The sequence below is a fragment of the Ursus maritimus genome, unplaced genomic scaffold, assembly GCF_017311325.1.
Source record: "Ursus maritimus isolate PB19 unplaced genomic scaffold, ASM1731132v1 scaffold_3, whole genome shotgun sequence".
Lineage (NCBI taxonomy): Eukaryota > Metazoa > Chordata > Mammalia > Carnivora > Ursidae > Ursus > Ursus maritimus.
In genome coordinates this window covers 93,580,919-93,600,058 of record NW_024425563.1, presented here as the reverse complement: position 1 = coordinate 93,600,058, position 19,140 = coordinate 93,580,919, and the positions used below count along the sequence as shown (strand labels likewise).

General features: G+C 41.4%; 1 protein-coding gene across 1 annotated transcript in view; it reads right to left on the bottom strand.

Moving 5' to 3' along the window:
• STK17A (serine/threonine kinase 17a) overlaps window positions 1-18,216 on the bottom strand; it is a 42,454-nt gene extending 24,238 nt beyond the window's left edge. The window contains exons 1-2 of the mRNA XM_040644430.1: window positions 17,851-18,216; window positions 6,239-6,451 (exon numbers count right to left, since the gene is read on the bottom strand). Coding sequence (XP_040500364.1) covers window positions 6,239-6,451; window positions 17,851-18,056 — 419 coding nt within the window. The 5' untranslated portion in view covers window positions 18,057-18,216. The remainder of the gene's footprint in view (window positions 1-6,238; window positions 6,452-17,850) is intronic.
• Window positions 18,217-19,140: the final 924 nt, after the last annotated feature.

The following is a 19,140-nucleotide window of genomic DNA, read 5'->3' as shown; positions in this document are numbered from 1 at the left end:
GATCCCAGGGTCCTGGGATCGAGCCCCGCATTGGGCTCCCTGCTCCGCGGGGAACCTGCTTCTCCCTCTCCTTCTATTGCTCCCCCTGCTTCTTGTGCTCTCTATCTCTCTCTGTCAAATAAATAAAATCTTTTTTTTTTTAAGATTTTATTTATTTATTTGACAGAGACAGCCAGCGAGAGAGGGAACACAAGCAGGGGGAGTGAAGAAGCAGGCTCCCAGCGGAGCAGGGAGCCCGATGCGGGGCTTGATCCCAGGACCCTGGGATCATGACCTGAGCTGAAGGCAGATGCTCAATGACTGAGCCACCCAGGCACCCCTCAAATAAATAAAATCTAAAAAAAAAAAAGAAAAAAAAAAAGAAAAGAAAAAGAAAACAATATGGAGTTCATCAAAGAATTAAGAATAAAATTTCCATATGATCTAGAAATCCCACTTCTGGATATACATACAAAAGAAATGAAAACAGAATCTCAAAAAGATTTACATTCCCATGTTCACTGCAGCATTGATCACAATAGCCAAGATATGAAAACCCCTAAGCGTCCACGAACGGATGAATGGGAGAATGGACAACAAAGAAGATGTGTTGTACATATACTGGAATATTACTCACCCATACAAATACAGTCCGCTTATATGTGGAATCTACAGAGGCAAAGCTCCTAGAAACAGAGACTAGCATGGTGGTTACCAGGGGGTGGGGAGGTGGGGGAAAAGGAGAGATAGTGGTCAAAGGGTACAACTGCCAGTTACAAGATGAGTAAGTTCTGAAGATTTAATGTACAGCATAGTGCATGGTTAATAATACTATATTATATACTTGAAAGTTGCTAAGAGAGTAAATCTTCAACATTCTTCCCACACATACACGCACACGAAAGGTAACTCACGATAGGACTTGAGGCAGGTGTTAGCTAATGCCATGGTGGTAATCATTACACAATACATTAGCACATCAAATCAGCACATTCTACACCTCGAGCTTACCGAATGTTTTATGTCAACTCTACCTCAATAAAGCTGGAAAAAATTTTAAAAATGAAACAAATCGTGGTTATAAAGCATGTAATTTATATAAAGCTGGCTGAAAGGCTCAGCATAGTGCCTGGCACACAGTAAATTCTTAACACAACCATTATGCTTTGTGTTCCCACAGCAACTAGCAAGCATTTCTAGTAAAACACCACCTTGCCGCAATCATTTGTATTTCCTTCACTACACCTGCAGCCCCTGGAGGGGAGAGGCTGCGCTGTTTTTACGTTTAAACCACCAGCACCTATCAGCACCTAGTCATATGGCTGTACTTGTATGGGAAATGCATTAGGGACACAGTGGCCATAAACCTGCCTAGCTCCGTAACAACAATCCTGATGTGACCAAGAGCTTTGATATCTCAATATCTAAAAGTGTATTTCTAAGACTTTGCCTTCAAACAAAAAGTAGAACACAAACATTTTTAGCCAAATCATATTGATGTGTGGTTCTAAAACCATGATCACCGAATCAAGAGAAGCCACCAAAGATTTCTAAGCAAGGGAATAATATCACCACATCTGTGTCTTAGTTACCTAACAGAAGCCTGCGGCACGTCCTAGAATTGAAGCCAGGGTGATCAGCCACGAAACTACCGAGAGTCCCTGGGAGAGACAATGAGGACCCAATACAGAGGAGAAACGGCAAGTACTAAGAAAAAAGGGACGCAGGGGTGAGGCTTAAGTGGAAGACCTGGTAATTTATTATATATGAGCTTTTAAAGGAGATAAGGGAAACAAGGATAGTATCAAGGTTTCTAGGCTGAGCTATGAAAAAAATGGGGGTAACAACGGAAAGGGGGAACAAATGAAAAACAGGCATTATCAGGGCAATGCAGGAGTGCACAATTGATCCTGAACTGATGTGTGGTTGGATACAGAGATAGGCAGTAGGCAGTTGGAACTTAGAAAGTCCAAGGTTGGATTAGCCATCAAGGAAATTCAAATCAAAACCACACTGAGATACCACCTTACGCCAGTTAGAATGGCAAAAATAGACAAGGCAAGAAACAACAATTGTTGGAGAGGATGTGGAGAAAGGGGATCCCTCCTACATTGTTGGTGGGAATGCAAGTTGGTACAGCCACTCTGGAAAACAGCGTGGAGGTCCCTTAAAAAGTTAAAAATTGAGCTACCCTATGATCCAGCCATTGCACTACTGGGTATTCACCCCAAAGATACAGACGTAGTGAAGAGAAGGGCCATATGCACCCCAATGTTCATAGCAGCAATGTCCACAATAGCTAAATCGTGGAAGGAGCCGAGATGCCCTTCAACAGATGACTGGATTAAGAAGTTGTGGTCCATATATACAATGGAATATTACTCAGCTATCAGAAAGAACGAGTTCTCAACATTTGCTACAACATGGACGGCACTGGAGGAGATAATGCTAAGTGAAATAAGTCAAGCAGAGAAAGACAACTATCATATGATTTCTCTCATCTATGGAACATAAGAACTAGGAAGATCGGTAGGGGAAGAAAGGGATAAAGAAAGGGGGGGTAATCAGAAGGGGGAATGAAACATGAGAGACTATGGACTATGAGAAACAAACTGAGGACCTCAGAGGGGAGGGGATGGGGGAATGGGATAGGCCGGTGATGGGTAGTAAGGAGGGCACGTATTGCATGGTGCACTGGGTGTTATACACAACTAATGAATCATCGAGCCTTACATCGGAAACCGGGGATGTACTGTATGGTGACTAACATAATATAATAAAAAATCATTAAAATAAAAAAAAAAAAAGAAAGTCCAAGGTTGGAGACAAAGATTTGGCAATAATCACATGTAAATAGTAGCTGAAGCCACAAACATGGATTGTTATCATTGGGAGTAAATGTACAGAATATAAATGTATGACAAGAACAACACTAACGAACTATGGGGAGCGCCTGTATTCATACAGTAGAAGCAGGGTAAAAGGCTGAGCGAGGCTTAAAAAAAAAAAAAAAAAAGAGGACCATGAAAGCCAAGAAAGAACATCATTTCAAGAAAGAAAGTATGATACAGTGTTTACAGAGAGTAAGAAGCCAACACTAAAAAGAGGAGATGGATTTTGGCGAACCGGGTTTGGGAAGAGCTGGTGCGGCGGAAGGAAGCGTGTGCCGATGGGGATCGCTGAAGAACACCACGGACTAGAAGGAGAGGAGAGCCAGGACTATGGTTTAAAGACAGTCAAAGCTGAGGAAAAGGAATCTGAGGGTGAGAGAGCCACAACACTGGCAGACAAGGGAAGAGAACTGGAAGAGGGGCTGAAGGGCTGAGAGCGGCCAGTGAACTGATTTAAAAACAAACCAGCGGCCCTAGCCAAGGAACGAAGAGAATTAAAGAGCACAAGTTACGATCATAGGCTCAGAGTTAAGCAGTGGAAACTTGGAACAGAAGGGAAGGGGTGAGGGATGCAGAGGGAGTGTGCCTACCGGCCTTTATTTCTCCAGAAAGGGGAGCAAGGGCTCAGTATCTGAGAAAAGACGAAAGCAGGTGATGTACTAAGTGTGTTACAGGTTCCGAGTAGATCCTGGTGGCGGAAGGTGGCGGGGTGGGGGGAATCCATTAAAAGAATGAGAAATTAGGTAAAGAATTACCCAATGACAGCAAAAGCCCATCTGCGGACTCTTCACACTTGGAACAAGCAGGTGGGAGACTCCATAGATCTGCCCCTGGGTGCGCAGGACGCGCACAGGCTGGGGTTTCAAACCAGCAAAAGCAGGTGCAGGGGAAGACTAGGAGGAAGAAGGAAAGAATGGGAGGGGCTGGCCAGAGATGAGCTGAAACAACTACCGAAGAAGAAAAGGGAATCAATCACAGGACAGCAAAAAGTCAGGAACTGGCTGAAAGACTGGAAGACCCGAGAAGAGCCCGGGACTAAAGGCTGAAGAGCAGGTTTGGTGAGAACAGGAGAGGAACGAGATCTGGGCAGACAATAATACCTCACAAAGTCTTTTCTAGATCAACTTCCAATTCTGCCTTAATCCTCTCCAAAACAAACTGGAAACCAAAAACCTACGTAGGCTGGGGATTTACATAGGAGCTTTCTTAAACCAACTTTTTTTTAAGTTAGAAAACAACTTTATTTGGAAACGATTCACAGACATTATGTTTGTTAATCAGCCATCATTTAGTATTTTTACTATTATAATTAAAAATACCCCGCGGGAAACACTTTTTGTTCTTCTCATCGTTCACATTTTATAATTTCTTTAGAAGGGATTCCGATAAGTGAAGTTATGGAATTAAAATTTATGAGCACAGTGCTCTTGAATTACATTATCAAGACGGAGCCACTATTTTAGCCATCCAGAATTTGCTTTCTACAAACTTTTAAATTTTTAAAAAACAATACTACACACATTTTTAAACTTTTTCTTTTAACAACATTTTAAAAAGACTATGTCGAAAGATTTATATCCACCTTAGCTTTTTAAATAACTGCACAGTAATTCACTTTGTGACATTATCACTTCTTTAACCAACTAACCCCTTTCTTCTAAACAATTAGGTTATTTCTTTTTTGTTTCATTAAAAAGAAAACATTTCACTGAATATTTTCAAACACATCTTTGCCCAACTGCCTGATTATTTCCTTGTGAAAAAATATGTAAGTGAAATTGCTGGATTAAAGAGTGGTTTTTTGTTTTTTTTTTTTTAAAGTTTTTGATACATAACTCCAGTGTGTCCTCCAGAAAAGGTGCACCAATTAATAGTCCCACCTGTAGTATAAATCAGATGGTTCAATCCACGAATACCACTTTTTCTTTATGATCTTTGCTACTCTTCTAAGGGGAAATTGAAAACTTATTTTTAAATTTACATTATGAAAATCATATATTTTTCGTGTACATACAGGGCATTTATATATATGTATGTCTATGTGGAATTTCTCTTCATATCTGTTAAAAAGAAAAGCACAGGCCCAAAATGGTGTCACTTAAACCAAATCACCAAACTGGGGCTTAATACCTAATCTAATTGCAGTTTCAACCTTCTCCAGAAGTGTAAGTCTTAACCAGTCAGTCAGAAAATATCTGACCAGCATCAGTGAGGAATCTCGCATGGGCCCTATCTGTCCTCCCCAAAGAAGATGAGCTAATCCACCTAATAAGACCCCCTGCCCGTCCCATAAGGGAAGGTGATCTTGCCTGAAACAATCCTTTCTTTTCTTTTGCTAATAACTTCTTGCCACACCCTCCTTCCTAGAAAAACTGTCCATTTTGTACAACCCCTGGGAGCTGCCCTCCGCTTGCTAGAATCACTTAATAAAGCTGATTAGATCTTCAACTTCACTTGGTTGAAATTTTGTTTAACATATTCTTTTTTTTTTTTTTAAAGATTTTATTTATTTATTTGACAGAGATAGAGACAGCCAGCGAGAGAGGGAACACAAGCAGGGGGAGCGGGAGAGGAAGAAGCAGGCTCATAGCGGAGGAGACTGATGTGGGGCTCGATCCCGTAACGCGGGGATCACGCCCTGAGCCGAAGGCAGGCGCCTAACCGCTGTGCCACCCAGGCGTCCCTGTTTAACATATTCTTTGTCCATTGTTTCTAAACTGGGAGATTCATGTTTTTGTGTAATTTGTAATATCTACTTACATAGTAAAGAAATTTTAAGCATTTTGGGTGAACAGATAAAACTATTCTCCCTGAGCTTGTCTTTTCATTTTGTGTTTCTTGTTGTAGTGAAGACTTCCAATGTATTCCAATCTACCAATCATTTCCTTTGGTCAGAGAAGCAGAGAGGAAAACAGGATTTCTTAAGAAGAAAAAAATGTTCATTTTCCAAAGCTGTCTCCTATACAGTCCCTACTTACTCAAATGAAAACATGGTATGAATCAAAACAATTGTCTCTGAGAGAAAGGAGGTTGTTAACTCAGACTATATGAACAGGGAAGGGATTGTAAAATGTCTCTTATTTTAATATTACCTTGGTATTATTTACTTTCTGTAGAATGCCTCTAATAAGAACATAAGAGAACTTTACCATCAGAAGAATTTCATTAAAGAATGAAAATAAAAAATCTAATATACATGCAAATCCTTATTAATTTGGTATTTTCCAAATTAACAAGAGAAACACATGAAAAAGTTCTGGAAAATCGTCAGATTTCCAGAGCCAGGCTGCAACGCATATCACAGATGACTAGCAGCCTACAAAGTGTGGACTGTCACACAAACTCTATCTAAGGAAAACAATACTTACTATTCCAGAACCAAGATCATTTCTGATGGAGTTTCATAGACTTCATGTAAATTAATGACCCAAGGATTGTCTTGTGCTAGTTCGAGAACTGCAATCTCATGAATTATTTCCATCCGACAATCTTGACCTTTTCTTCTTTTTCTCATGAACTTTGCTGCAAATTCTTTTCCAGAATCTTTCTTTATACATTTCCTCACCACTGCAAATTTCCCCCTAGAATTAAACAAAAACACTCACTGTTAAACTTGACAACTTTCTAGAAATGGTAAATTTTAATAAAATTTCCAAATATTCATCAGTGGATATTCAAATTTAGACCACATTCAATCACAAATGCAGCACTACCACTTAGGAATTTAATAGGTACATCTGTAATCAAATAAAATTTAACTGGCAAACCTGCAAAATTCCTTCTAAACAGAGAATAACCAAATATTAAAGTCAGTATTTTTTGCAGTTATACATAAAGAATTTTTTTTTTACACATTTATACATAAGAATGATTCAAATCTTGAAAAAAGGCATTTGACTTATTAACAGAAACTGGTTATCAGAATTCCTAAAAGAATTGAATTGACTCTAATACTGTATCACCTTTTAAGACTATAAAGGTTAGGGGGGCGCCTGGGTGGCTCAGTCGTTAAGTGTCTGCCTTCGGCTCAGGTCATGATGCCAGGGTCCTGGGATCGAGCCCCGCATCGGGCTCCCTGCTCAGCAGGAAGCCTGCTTCTCCTTCTCCTACTCCCCCTGCTTGTGTTCCCTCTCTAGCTGTGTCTCTCTCTCTGTCCAATAAATAAAATCTTAAAAAAAAAAAAAAAAAACTATAAAAGTTAGGGATCTCATTTATGTATTTCAACTACAGCATTAGCTGGAAATGTCTAGTTTTCCTATAAAGACAGATACAACAAGCATTATTTTGATACATTACATTATCACTTGTTACTAAACTAATAAGCAAGTCACAGGGGAATCGGTATAACAAACTAAGAAAATTAAGGCTATGAGCTCTGGAATCAGATGTGGGTTTGAATCCCACAAATAGTTCTGCGCCTCCTTGGGCAATTCATTTAACCTTTTTAAATCTCATCTTCCTTACTGTAAAAGAGGACACACCAGAATCCACTTCACAGGGTTGTGTGAGAACTCAAGTGTATAATACAGATCAATTGCTTAACATGGGACTTGCCACATAATAAGTGCTAAATAAAATACTATTAATCAAACAAATCATTAATTTGTGATAGTCATCACCCAAAAATAGCCAATCTTTAAGTTGGAAGGCAGCTTAGAAATCAGTTTTTTTTTCCCCTCTACCTAATGCCAAATGCCAATGTCAGTGTCTTCTTTCAAACTGTGAGGTAGTCTCTTCCACTCCTGGGTGCATATTATTTTAATAAGATTTTCATTCCAAGCCTGAAGTGAAGGGCTGTTAAGTCTGGCCTTTATGAGCAGCAGTACAGAAAGAGCTTTCTCTTCCAAATACCGATCTATCGGGTAGTGACAGATTCTAAAGATCTGTTAAATGCCACTCCCTTTTCCAATCTTTTTTTTTTTAAGATTTTATTTATTTGAGAGCAAGAGGGGGAGAGAAAGAGTACAAGCGGGCGGAGGGAGAAGCAGACACCCCTCTGAGCAGGGAGCTCAATCCCAGGACCCTGGGATCATGGCCTGAGCCAAAGGCAGAGGCTTAACCGACTGAGCCACCCAGGCGCCCCTCCTTTTTCCAATTTTGAATCATTCCTCACCCCCATGAAGGTTTTTAAGACTTTCTCATTATTATGGCTCATCAGGACTGCGGATAAAATGTGCCAACCAAATCTGCCGCAACTCCCCCAAGTATGCTCAAGTCGAAGGGTTACATCATGATTATTCTGTTGATGTTGGTACAATACAACCTAATATTTGCTTTAAAAAAAAAAACAACACCTGACCGGTTTTTCATATTTCATATCGAGCTGGTAAATAAACCACCTAGATCTTTTTCCTTTTGAATTTTTTCAAGCCAGTGTCCTCATAGTATATTTTTAAAACATGGTTTTTTGTTTAAAGACTTACTTGAGAGAGAGAGAGAGAGAGAGAGAGTGAGTGTGCAGGGAAAGGGCAGAGGGAGAGAGAGAGAGAGAATCCTAAGCAGGCTCCACACAGAGCGTGGAGCGCTACTTGGTGTTCAATCCCACCATCCTGAGACCACGACCTGAGTGGAAACCAAGAGTTGCACGCTTAACCAACTGAGTCACCCAGGTGCCCCAATTTTTAAAATGTTTAAAAAAATTAAAGTCAAGGCTTTCATGTAAATTCTAATTTCTAGGTTCAGACCCAGCTTTCTAGACTACTGATGTAATTTTGAGTACTAATTCTTCCTTCCTAACTACTGTTAACCACAAATATATTTTTCATGCGCTCTATACTTTTGTAACCACCACTAATAAAAATGTTAAAGGATATATCCTCAGGCATATCGGTGAACACAGTTGCTCACATAAGTAGCAATCTACCTAACTGCATCCTTGTTCAGATCAAAGTTTTGTTTACAAAATGTGAACGACTTCTATAGATTCTTAAGGGATTAAATCATAAACCTATTCATCACAGATTAACGTCTTTTATTTTACCCCACAAAATCGTTACACTAACATCTCCATCAAGTTTTAAAAGGTTCCTAAGGACCATTGGGTTCTTTTGAGAAAAAAACTCATAGATATTAAAAGAATCAGGGGCGACTGGGGGGCTCAGTCGGTTAAGCATCTGCCTTCAGCTCAGGTCATGATCTCAAGGTCTTGGGATCAAGCCCCACATTGGGCTCCCTGCTCAGTGGGGAGTCTGCTGTTTCCTCTCCTTCTGCCCCCCACTCGTGCTTGCTCTCTCTCTCCCAAATAAATAAAATCTTTAAAAAAGATATAAAAGAATCAAATCATTAATATGTCAGAAGTTTCAAAAGAAGAGAAAAAAAAGAGAAAGTTTCATTTATGAAAAAATAACCAACATATATAATTGACAGCAAGCATGTTCCTGGTAAATCAGAAATGACTCCGTTGAACTGCTTTCAAAATATTCCCCCATCAAACACACAAACATTTACTGTTCACACACTTAACATTCCAGGCAATATGGTACTCTGCAGTAAGTAAAATACTACTTAATATCTGGCCTGAATGCGTATTTTTGCACAGATGGGGAGACAGATGACTCAAAAGGGAAAAGGGACTCATATACATTGCAAACCTACAAACTCTGGGAGCCTTTGTTACAGAAAAGCTACTGCTAAATTCAGGAACCAGGGGCAAGTACAGGAAAGAGACCCACACTTAATCCAGCATCTGGGGCCATACAACCATTTCTTAGGGTCACCAGCACAGCTCCCATGGCTCTCCACCCACACCTGTGACTACTCCTGACACAGCCTTTGTTTTTGTGGAAGCACTCCTCACAATTTCAGGTTTATTCTTTTCTTTCCACCGTGTCACGCGTTATGTTGGGAGCCAGCAAACTTTTCTGTAGAGGGGCAGATAGCAAATATTTTTGGTCTTGCTGGTCTCTGTTGCCATTAAGCAAGTCTGCTATCGTAAAACGAAAGCACAGACAAAAGGTAAAAGAATGGTTTTTAAAAAAAAAAACAAAAAACAACTTTATGGACACTGAAATGTGAGTTTCATATAATTTCCATGTTATTAAACATGACTCTTCTGATTATTTCAACCATTTAAAAATGTAAAAATCATTCTATACAGCCCATAAGCCTGACAAGAATAGGCGGCCAGCAGCAGTTTGCCCACCCCTGCATCATCCCACACTGAAGAAACTCTCCCGTCATTCTGATCCTGAGACTGACAGCAAGCACAGCAGATCATGCTGGTTTTGAGGAAACCTGTGTTGTCTTCATCTCTACATGACTGGTGTGATGGGAGGGGTACCCTTGACGTGACTCAAGGAAGAGTCCAAAGGAGATAAAAAGATATTTCTGAAACTGTTCTTTCTGTAGAGCGACCCAGTACACAGAAATGTGAGATTCGGCGTGAGTCCTAGTGAACACATGAAGAATTACACCATCACGGTGTCTAAATTCCACATCCCACAAGGATTCCAACATGCTTGTTTTGCCACAGCTTCATGGTAAAAATCATGATTGTACCGAAACCCTGAATTTTAGGTTACTTAGGCAAAAGCATAAAATAAAGGTTTCTTCTGACACTAGTGGCCACAGTTAATATACAGATTTGAGGCTGCTGAGGTTTGAAGAGCATAAAATGTTTGTTTCACTTCTACTTTCTTTATTGATTTAGCCAAAATTCTTCCTAGACTACAGTTACTATAATTTTCTGAGTTCTTCATCCATCTGACAAAAATCTATGGTTTACTATTACTATTACACACTAAACTGACAACTCAGGTTTGTCTTAAACAGTTTTGGGGGGGGATATAAAAAATCAATATATTTCAGAACTACTCAATGATAATACATTGCAGAGTGGTGGGAAAGTAAAGATCCATCAACAAGTAATAAGAGGAAGGACTTAGACCCACCAGTCTAAGCCTCCCAACAACAAAGACTAGGTTTTAGTCATCTTCGCGTTGCCAAGGCCTAACTGGTAAAGCTTAGGAAGGTGTGGTGAGCATCTTTAAGAAGTATGCTAAGGAGTTTGGGCTTTCTCAGGGTAAAAATGGCTACTTGTTAGAATTTTTTAAATCATTGCTTTTAAAAGATAATTCTGATAGTGTTATGAAGAGTATATTGCAAAATGTCAACTAGAAACTAGGGAAAACAATAAAATAATTCAAGGTAGTGGGTCTCAGCTAAAACAGCAGCGTAGAGGCTAGGAAAAGACAATGCATTTAAAAGAGGGTCAAGGTTCGGGCCGCCTGGGTGGTTCAGAACTTTAAGCGTCTGCCTTCAGGTCAGGTCATGATCCCACAGTGCTGGGATTGAGTCGGAGTCCTGGGATTGAGTCCCGCATCAGGCTCAGTGGGGAGCCTGCTCCCTCTGCCTGCCTCTCCCCCTGCTTTTGCTCTCTCCTGCGCACTCTCTCTGACAAATAAGTAAATCTTAAAAGAAAAAAAATTAAAAACAAAATAAAAGAGAGCCAAGTTTCATTAGCATTCCTAGGCAGATGGAATTGCAGGCAGAGATGAGGGGAAAAGGGAAAAGTGGAAGCAGAGGATGACTTGTAGATTTCTACCCGAGTACTGGATAAATCCACATTTACCATCAACTGACAGACTGATTTAAGAATGGTAACAGGTTTGGATGGGCTTATACATGTATCATGTTATTTAAATTGGTCTGACATAGTACAATTTGTTGTACTGTGCCTGTCTCCCTAGCTAGGCTATGAGCTCCCAGCTAGACCTCACTTATCCTTCATCTTTGTATCTCCATAGTGCCCTGCACACGGCAGGTGCTCAAACAGGATATCAGATAAGCACCCTGAGTGTATACAACTGTTCCTGTTATTTTATTAAATAAAAGTTCTATGGCAACTTAATCTCATGAAGTTTAATATTTTAACCACATCGGACTACTTGCTATTCCCTCTTTCACTGAATTTTTCTGCCACTGTGCTTATTTGTTTTATTGCCAAGGCTGGAGGAGTATCTTTCATCACTACTACTGAAATTCCACCCATTCCTTAAGGCTCAGCTCAAATGTTATTTTCCCCATAAAATTTTCCCATGTGACATGTCACCTTGTTGATAAAGGGAGTAGTAACTGATTTGTTACATCTGACAATAAATGCCAGATCCTAGCAAAGTGCCTTATGTGCTTAATATATAACATTTACCTATTTTTTTTTAAAGATTTTATTTATTTATTTGACAGAGAGAGAGACAGCCAGCGAGAGAGGGAACACAAGCAGGGGGAGTGGGAGAGGAAGAAGCAAGCTCATAGCGGAGGAGCCTGATGTGGGGCTCGATCCCACAACGCTGGGATCACGCCCTGAGCCGAAGGCAGACGCTTAACTGCTGTGCCACCCAGGCGCCCCACATTTACCTATTTTAATAGCACTAGAGTACTATTAAATGTAAGAAGCTCCATTCAAGAAAGACCTAGAACAGACTCTACCTGTCTTCCTTACCTCTGAAAGGAAAACAGCAAAACCCAAAATATCTGCTGACCCTAAGTATGAAAATCAGTGAGTCCATCAGATCAGTTATCAGCATGAGTGGCAAGAACAGGCAGGGCTTTAAAAGACAGACTATTTTAAATTCTGGCTAGTAACTGGATAATCTTAGGCAATTTACCCAACCTTTCTGAGCCTGAATTCCTCATCTGTAAGATTAGGTTGATGGCACTTAACTCTGCAAGAAGATAGTAAAGGCTAAACAAAATTACATCTCTGCAGTGTAGAGCATTCAGCAAATAATCAGTAGTCAGTAGCTATTTTTATCGTTTGGGGCACGAACTTTAGATCTACGATAATGATAGTAATTTGCAAAAAAAGAATCCGAGAACAGAGGGGTTTTGAAGGTGGTCTAACTTGAATTCTCTACTTGATGCAAAATTTCCCTCAATAAATGTAGTTCTTTCTTCTTTACCAGAACAGGTGAATCAGTAACTATAGCTACTTAGCTTTCTAATGCACTTGCTTCCATAATCCGATTTTATAAATTTTTGTTACATAAAGCTTTATAAAGAGGCTGAAATTCATTAAATCCTTAAGTTTATGTATTTTATTTTTTATACTTGATCTTAGCCAAAAGGTGGAGAAGCGATTGTATTTTATTTTTTTTTAAAGATTTTATTTATTTATTCGACAGAGATAGAGACAGCCAGCGAGAGAGGGAACACAAGCAGGGGGAGTGGGAGAGGAAGAAGCAGGCTCCCAGCGGAGAAGCCTGTTGTGGGGCTCGATCCCATCACGCCGGGATCACGCCCTGAGCTGAAGGCAGACGCTTAACTGCTGTGCCACCCAGGCACCCCTGTATTTTATTTTTTTAAAGATTTATTTCGAGAGTGTGTGCGTATGTGTGTGTGCGCGCACAAATGGGGGGAGGGGCAGAGGGTGACGCAGACTCCCCGTTGAGTGGAGAGCCTGATGTAGGGCTCCATCCCAGGACCCTGGGATTGTGACTTGGGCCCAAGGCAGACACTTAACTGAATGAGCCATCCAGACACACCAAGTTTATGTATATTTTAAATTAAGATTTTAATTTTAACATTAAGTCCCAACTTTTCAAAATCAAAACAGTTGACTCAATGAAGTAATCTGCCTTAGAACTTCCTAACTAACCCTGTTGCTGAACCACAAACATAGCCAATTTTTTTCTAATCCATCCAAAAATATCAGATTACACACAACTGTTGGTAAATACTCTTCAAACTAATCACTAGTGGCCAAGAAGTCTTAAATAATACCCATCCTAAAACAAGGCAATTTCTACATGGACAATATTACTTACCAAGGGTCTTAATTTCTATTTTTTTTTTAGGTTTATTTATTTGAGAAAAAAAAGAGAGAGAGGGTGGGGGGGGTAGGGAGGTAGACAGAGGGAGAGAGAATCCTCAAGCGACTCCCCACTGAGCATGGCGCCCTATGCAGGGCTGGACCCCAGGACCCTGAGATCATGACCTGAACAGAAATCAAGAGTCAACAGCTCAACTGACTAAGACAGCCACATGCCCCAGAAGGGTCTTAATTTCTAAAGAAATTATGAATTACGATTCATGACACACGCTCAAGTAGTTGTAAAGTACAAAAACCTAAAGCCATTATCTACAGCCTTGAATCTAGGTAAAGAACACACGGTTCTGAAATACACCTGCCCTCCTTCAGCTTGAACACTCTCTTGTGTTCTGATAAAAATCCTTCCTTCCTTGTTTCTGTTACTCTCAACTGCTCTGGAGGGAAAGCGACACAACATCCCTGTGTACCATGAGGCGCAACTGAAGAGGGAACTATGACACAGAGGCTTCGTAGGGTTTGTCCCAACATAGAACTCATGTCCTCTCGTAAAAACTATGAGAAATTGCTTCACCTACAAGCCAGACTGCAGATTATTCTTTGAGAAACATCTGACTTATATAATAGAAGGGATTTCAAAGAGTTCCAGCTCAGCAGTCTTTCGTAAGACTCAATCAACCTCTGCCTTGGTTTTCTCATTGAAAATGGGGCTTTCTGGGGGCACCTGGGGGGCTCAGTCAGTTAAGCATCTGCCTTAGGCTCAGGTCAGGATCCCAGATTCCTGGGATTGTGCCTCATGTCCGGCCCCCTGATTGGCAGGGAGCCTGCTTCTCCCTCTCCCTCTGCAGCTCCCCCTGCTTATGCTCTTTCTCTCAGTACATAAATAAAATATTAAAAAAAAAAAAAAAAAAAAAAAAAAAAAAGAAAAAAAGAAAATGGGACTTCCCAAACACACATGTAAGGAGAATTAAATAAGATAATACATGTGAAAGCACCTGTATAACTGTAAGGTATTTATGAAATACTCATTCAGCACAGAATTCATATTTTTTGTCTCATAGGGAAATTCAACTATCAGCATGTAATAATTTAGTAAACAAAAGATATTCTTCTGGCTTTAAAAATCCTTTTTTTTCTTAAGATAAAATTTATAAATGCAGCAAAAAAATGTTAAAGTGGAGGACTAGATAATGAAAACACATGTAAGGAAAATCATTCAATGTGAAACTGTATTACTTTAAATTTCTAGAAACGTGTTTTTGTTCCTGTACTTTCAAATTCAAGGGAAATCAACATTATGAAAAAATTCTCAGAACCCAAGGTCATGTCTCCTGTACCTTTAATCATTAATGTGGTTTACACTGGCACATATCCTGACTTAAAGAAAGGTAACAACCTTTACGAATAATAAGTCAAGCTTCATGCAACCAAAGAAAATTTTATGTCATATATTTACCACATTTAGGTTGTTATAGACTCTGCTGGAGACATGAAAGACTATGACACGACATTTCTAAAAAATAATCAACATCACATCCTGTCGTTACTAGAGAACCAAAATTGACCGCTTCAAAAATTCTCTTCAACCATTTCACTGAAAGCTTTAATTTTCTGTAAGCTAAAATAATGGTAACTTTTTAAAGAACACAGTTTTTTTTGTTTGAACAGTTAGCTCTTCACACCTCTTCAACATTTTTGACTAAATGAAAGGCCTTAGAATATAACAAATAGATCTTCTGTTTTTCCTACTACATTAAAATGTAACAGGTAATTTTGTAATTTCTGTATCAGAATGAGATCGATTAGTTATATCAGAAATGCAACCACAGTTCATAGTTGGAAAAAAAGACAACTTTCTTATTACAGAAAAGATTATGAATAAACAATTATGCCAGAACCATTATATACGGCAAAATTTATAAACCTTAAACAAAGACTGCTAATAACACAAAATAGAACTTTTGCTTCCTGACAGTTCTAAACAGTTCCTGTGTGTTTTGCAATGAGATTTCATCACTTTTGCCACAGACAGAAGCATAAGGTTGTGCAGGTTTTCTTATTTTTGCTTTCTGGTTACATGTAAAAGAACATTTATTGTTACACAATGAATTACATGTATTGAGTGCTCCCCCCCAAGAAGAGGCACAGCCTTAATAATGCTATAGATGTGCTCTATTTAATTCTCTCCACAACTGTGGGGCAATAAATGGTTAGGTAAGTTACTTAAGTACACAGAACTAGTAAGTAACGAGCTAAGATTCAACCACAGACTGTCTGACTCCAAAGCCCATGTTCTTCACTACTGCATTAAACTTCTCGTGACAAAAAAAAAAAAAAAGAACCAAAAAGAAACAAATACATTAATTTTTTTTATCAGTTTTAGGCTCTTATATCAAGTAGCTATCTAACTGCATTGTTCTGCTCCTTCAGGAGTTATTATTTTTGTAAAATTTATGTAAGCATATAAATATATGTAGTATATATGTAAAAGAGAAAAATACTTACAGGCAAATGAATTTTATAATACAGATTAAAGCAAGAATTGAAAAGAACATTCCTGGAGGAATTAGTAACAACACCTGGTAGGGTGCAAATCAATTTTTTCAGATTAAATCATTTATTATAAAATATAAACGATACAGGACAGTGCTTGCCACCTGAAGATATTTCGGCTTTGTAATACCAGTTTTCCTTTTGTGGAATGAAGCCAGACAACCAAATAAGAGAAAGTCTAAGTTTTCCCTTTTCAGGGGATCAGGGCTACTTCAGAATGTCTGGAATTTCGATGAACTAGAATACCTAGCTGAGTTAGTAGCTCTCTAGGCCTCCTTTGTCAGATATAAAGTGTGTACAGATGCAGTTAATTAGTGCCCACCATAGTGAAGTCTATCTTGTTCTGAAAGGTATTTTTCCTTCTGTTAACATTTGGAATAAATATGACATGTTTAAGGTAGATTCCCCTCCAAAAAATCAACAACCACAACAAAAAACCAACCCCTATTTCTAAAAGCCAGCTTAATATATGTAAAATAGAGCATTTTTAATATTGTTTGTAACCAATTGTTACAAGGCCCTCCTTTTCCAAGACCCCAGATGAAGGCGGTTATGGTTGTCAGGCCCTTTCCCCATTACAACATGGTGCGATTTTGCAACGATAACAAATGTCTGCAACAACAGCTAACGTTTACTGAATGCTATGTGCCAGGACCTGTAGCATGTGCTTTACAGAGATGCCTGTCATCTGCACAACACCCCCATGAGGTAGGTAGGTACTGTCATCATTCTGATTTTATGCGTGAGAAACATGAGGCTGGGGCGTCTAAGTCACCCACTCGAAGGCACACATAGCAAGCAGGCCGGCGATAGGAGCTCAGGTCTTACTCCAAAACGGGTGCTTTTGACAACTTCTCCAAACTGTAAGGAAAAAGGGAGTCAGTCCCCAAACCCTATCACTCTATATCACCCCTCTTCAACATACAAAGTGTAAAGTATCCAAACAGCCTTTGCTTTTTACAATTTTACAAAGATACCAAATGAAGAGTGGCGTGGGGAGGAGAAGACAAGGGCCAGCTTAGAGCGGAGTAGAAAGCGCGAGGCAAGGGCCAAGTGCCTATGAATAAAACCAGTCCGAACTTAAGCCACAGAGACCACAGTATTTTAGAACTAAAATCGCACAAAACCGAGAAACCGAAATGACGTCGGCCCAAGGCGGAGAAGCTCACAGAGCACTGGTGCAAAGGAAGCTGTCACGCCTGATGTTAGCCTTTCTTACAGCCACATAAGGAGACAGAGAACACACACGAGTTGAAGGGCAAAACCACAGCTGACTCTACAGCTCCGGGGTTTCCTTCCGACTCACTAGTTCGGGGAAATACAAGCCCCGTGGCTCACACGCCCCCTTTACCCTGCCGTGTGGAACACCTCAGATGCTGAAAGGGCCTGCGTAGAGGTAGGGCTGCTGGTCTCGGGAACCCGCGGCTGGAGACTTTCTCACACCCGCTTCCAAGTGAAAGCCACACGCCGGGGAGCGCCTCCCCGGCTCTGGGGACAAGCCTTGGCGCGCGGACGGCTGGCTGGTGCGACTCGACCGCCCCGATCGCCGCCCGCACCCAAGTTTGTGCCAAGTCACAGCGCGCTATCGGCCCCGGCACCACCACCCCCACCGCTCCCGCCCGCCTCCTCCACTTAGCCGCCTCCGGTCCCCGCCCCACTCACCTGCCCAGCTCTCGGCCTGGGCTCAGGCTGTAGCCGTCCTGGAAGGGCTCGGTGCGCACGGCGGTGCGGATCTCCGTCAGCAGCCCGAGGGCCTGGGGTGCGGGCGGCGGACGGCGCGGCGCGCCCAGACTCCTGCCGGCCCGGCCCGACCCTGAGGCGGCGGCCGAAGGGGAGCCGCGGCTGCCAGGCTTCTCCAGGGGAATCATGGTGGACGGGCACGCTTCCTTTCCGGCCGCCCCGCTCGCTCCCAGCTGCCGGCGGGTAACGGTCCCACCTGCAGCTGCCCCGCACGGGTCCGCGAGCCTCCAGGAACCCGCTCTCCCCCTCGGCGCGCTTAAACTGCGGCTCGCTGACTCCCGGAGTCCCGCCCCACGTCCCGCCCCACGTCCCGCCCCACGTCCCGCCCCACGTCCCGCCCCACGTCCCGCCCCACGTCCCGCCCCACGTCCCGCCCCACGTCCCGCCCCGCCCCCTGGCAGAACCCCGCCCCGCCCCTAGTCTCGCCCCCTCGCGGGCTCGCTTGGCGTCGGGAGTGCAGGGTACCTCACGCGCTCCCTCTGCAGTCGAGAGAGAGAGAGTGCAGCCTGGGGGGACGCCCCGGCCTGGGGGGAAGCAGCACTACCCTTCAGATGGGAGGGCTCCCGACCTCGACCAGTTGCACACCTGTTGAGCGTCTGAGTGCTCCAAAACTTGATCCCTCCGTCAGTGAAAGGCGCAAGAGTTGCCAGCTGGAGCTTTACGTTGGGTGTGCGGGGAGGGGGCGGTGAGACTCTGATCCCAGCGGCTGTACACCACGAGGAAGCTGACCAGGGCACCTGGTTCCTTCGCGCACTGGGAGGAACTGTGGAAGCAGAAGTTGGGTAACTATTAACCCCTCACTCTAGCCCTATGCAATAGGCAGTATTATACGTCTGTAGTCTTCTCCCTATTTAACACGGTGCTCTCGTCTGGTCTGGTTTTTTTTTTTAAATATTAGATTGTTTTTTAAAAAATAGACTTTTATTTTAGAGAATTTTTAGGTTTACAGCAAAACTACGTGAAAGGTACAGAGATTTCTCACATACCTTCTCCCTCCACCCCCTCATCTGGTCTTTTTAAAATTGAATTATAATTGATACACAGTATTGTATTAGTTTCAGGTGTACAAGATAGTAAGATATTTTTATACATCATGAAATGATCAGCGCCATAGGTCTGGTTGCCATCTATCACTATCCAAAGTTATTACAGTACAATTCACTATATTCCCTATGTTGTGCATTACATCCTCATGACTTATTTATTTTATAA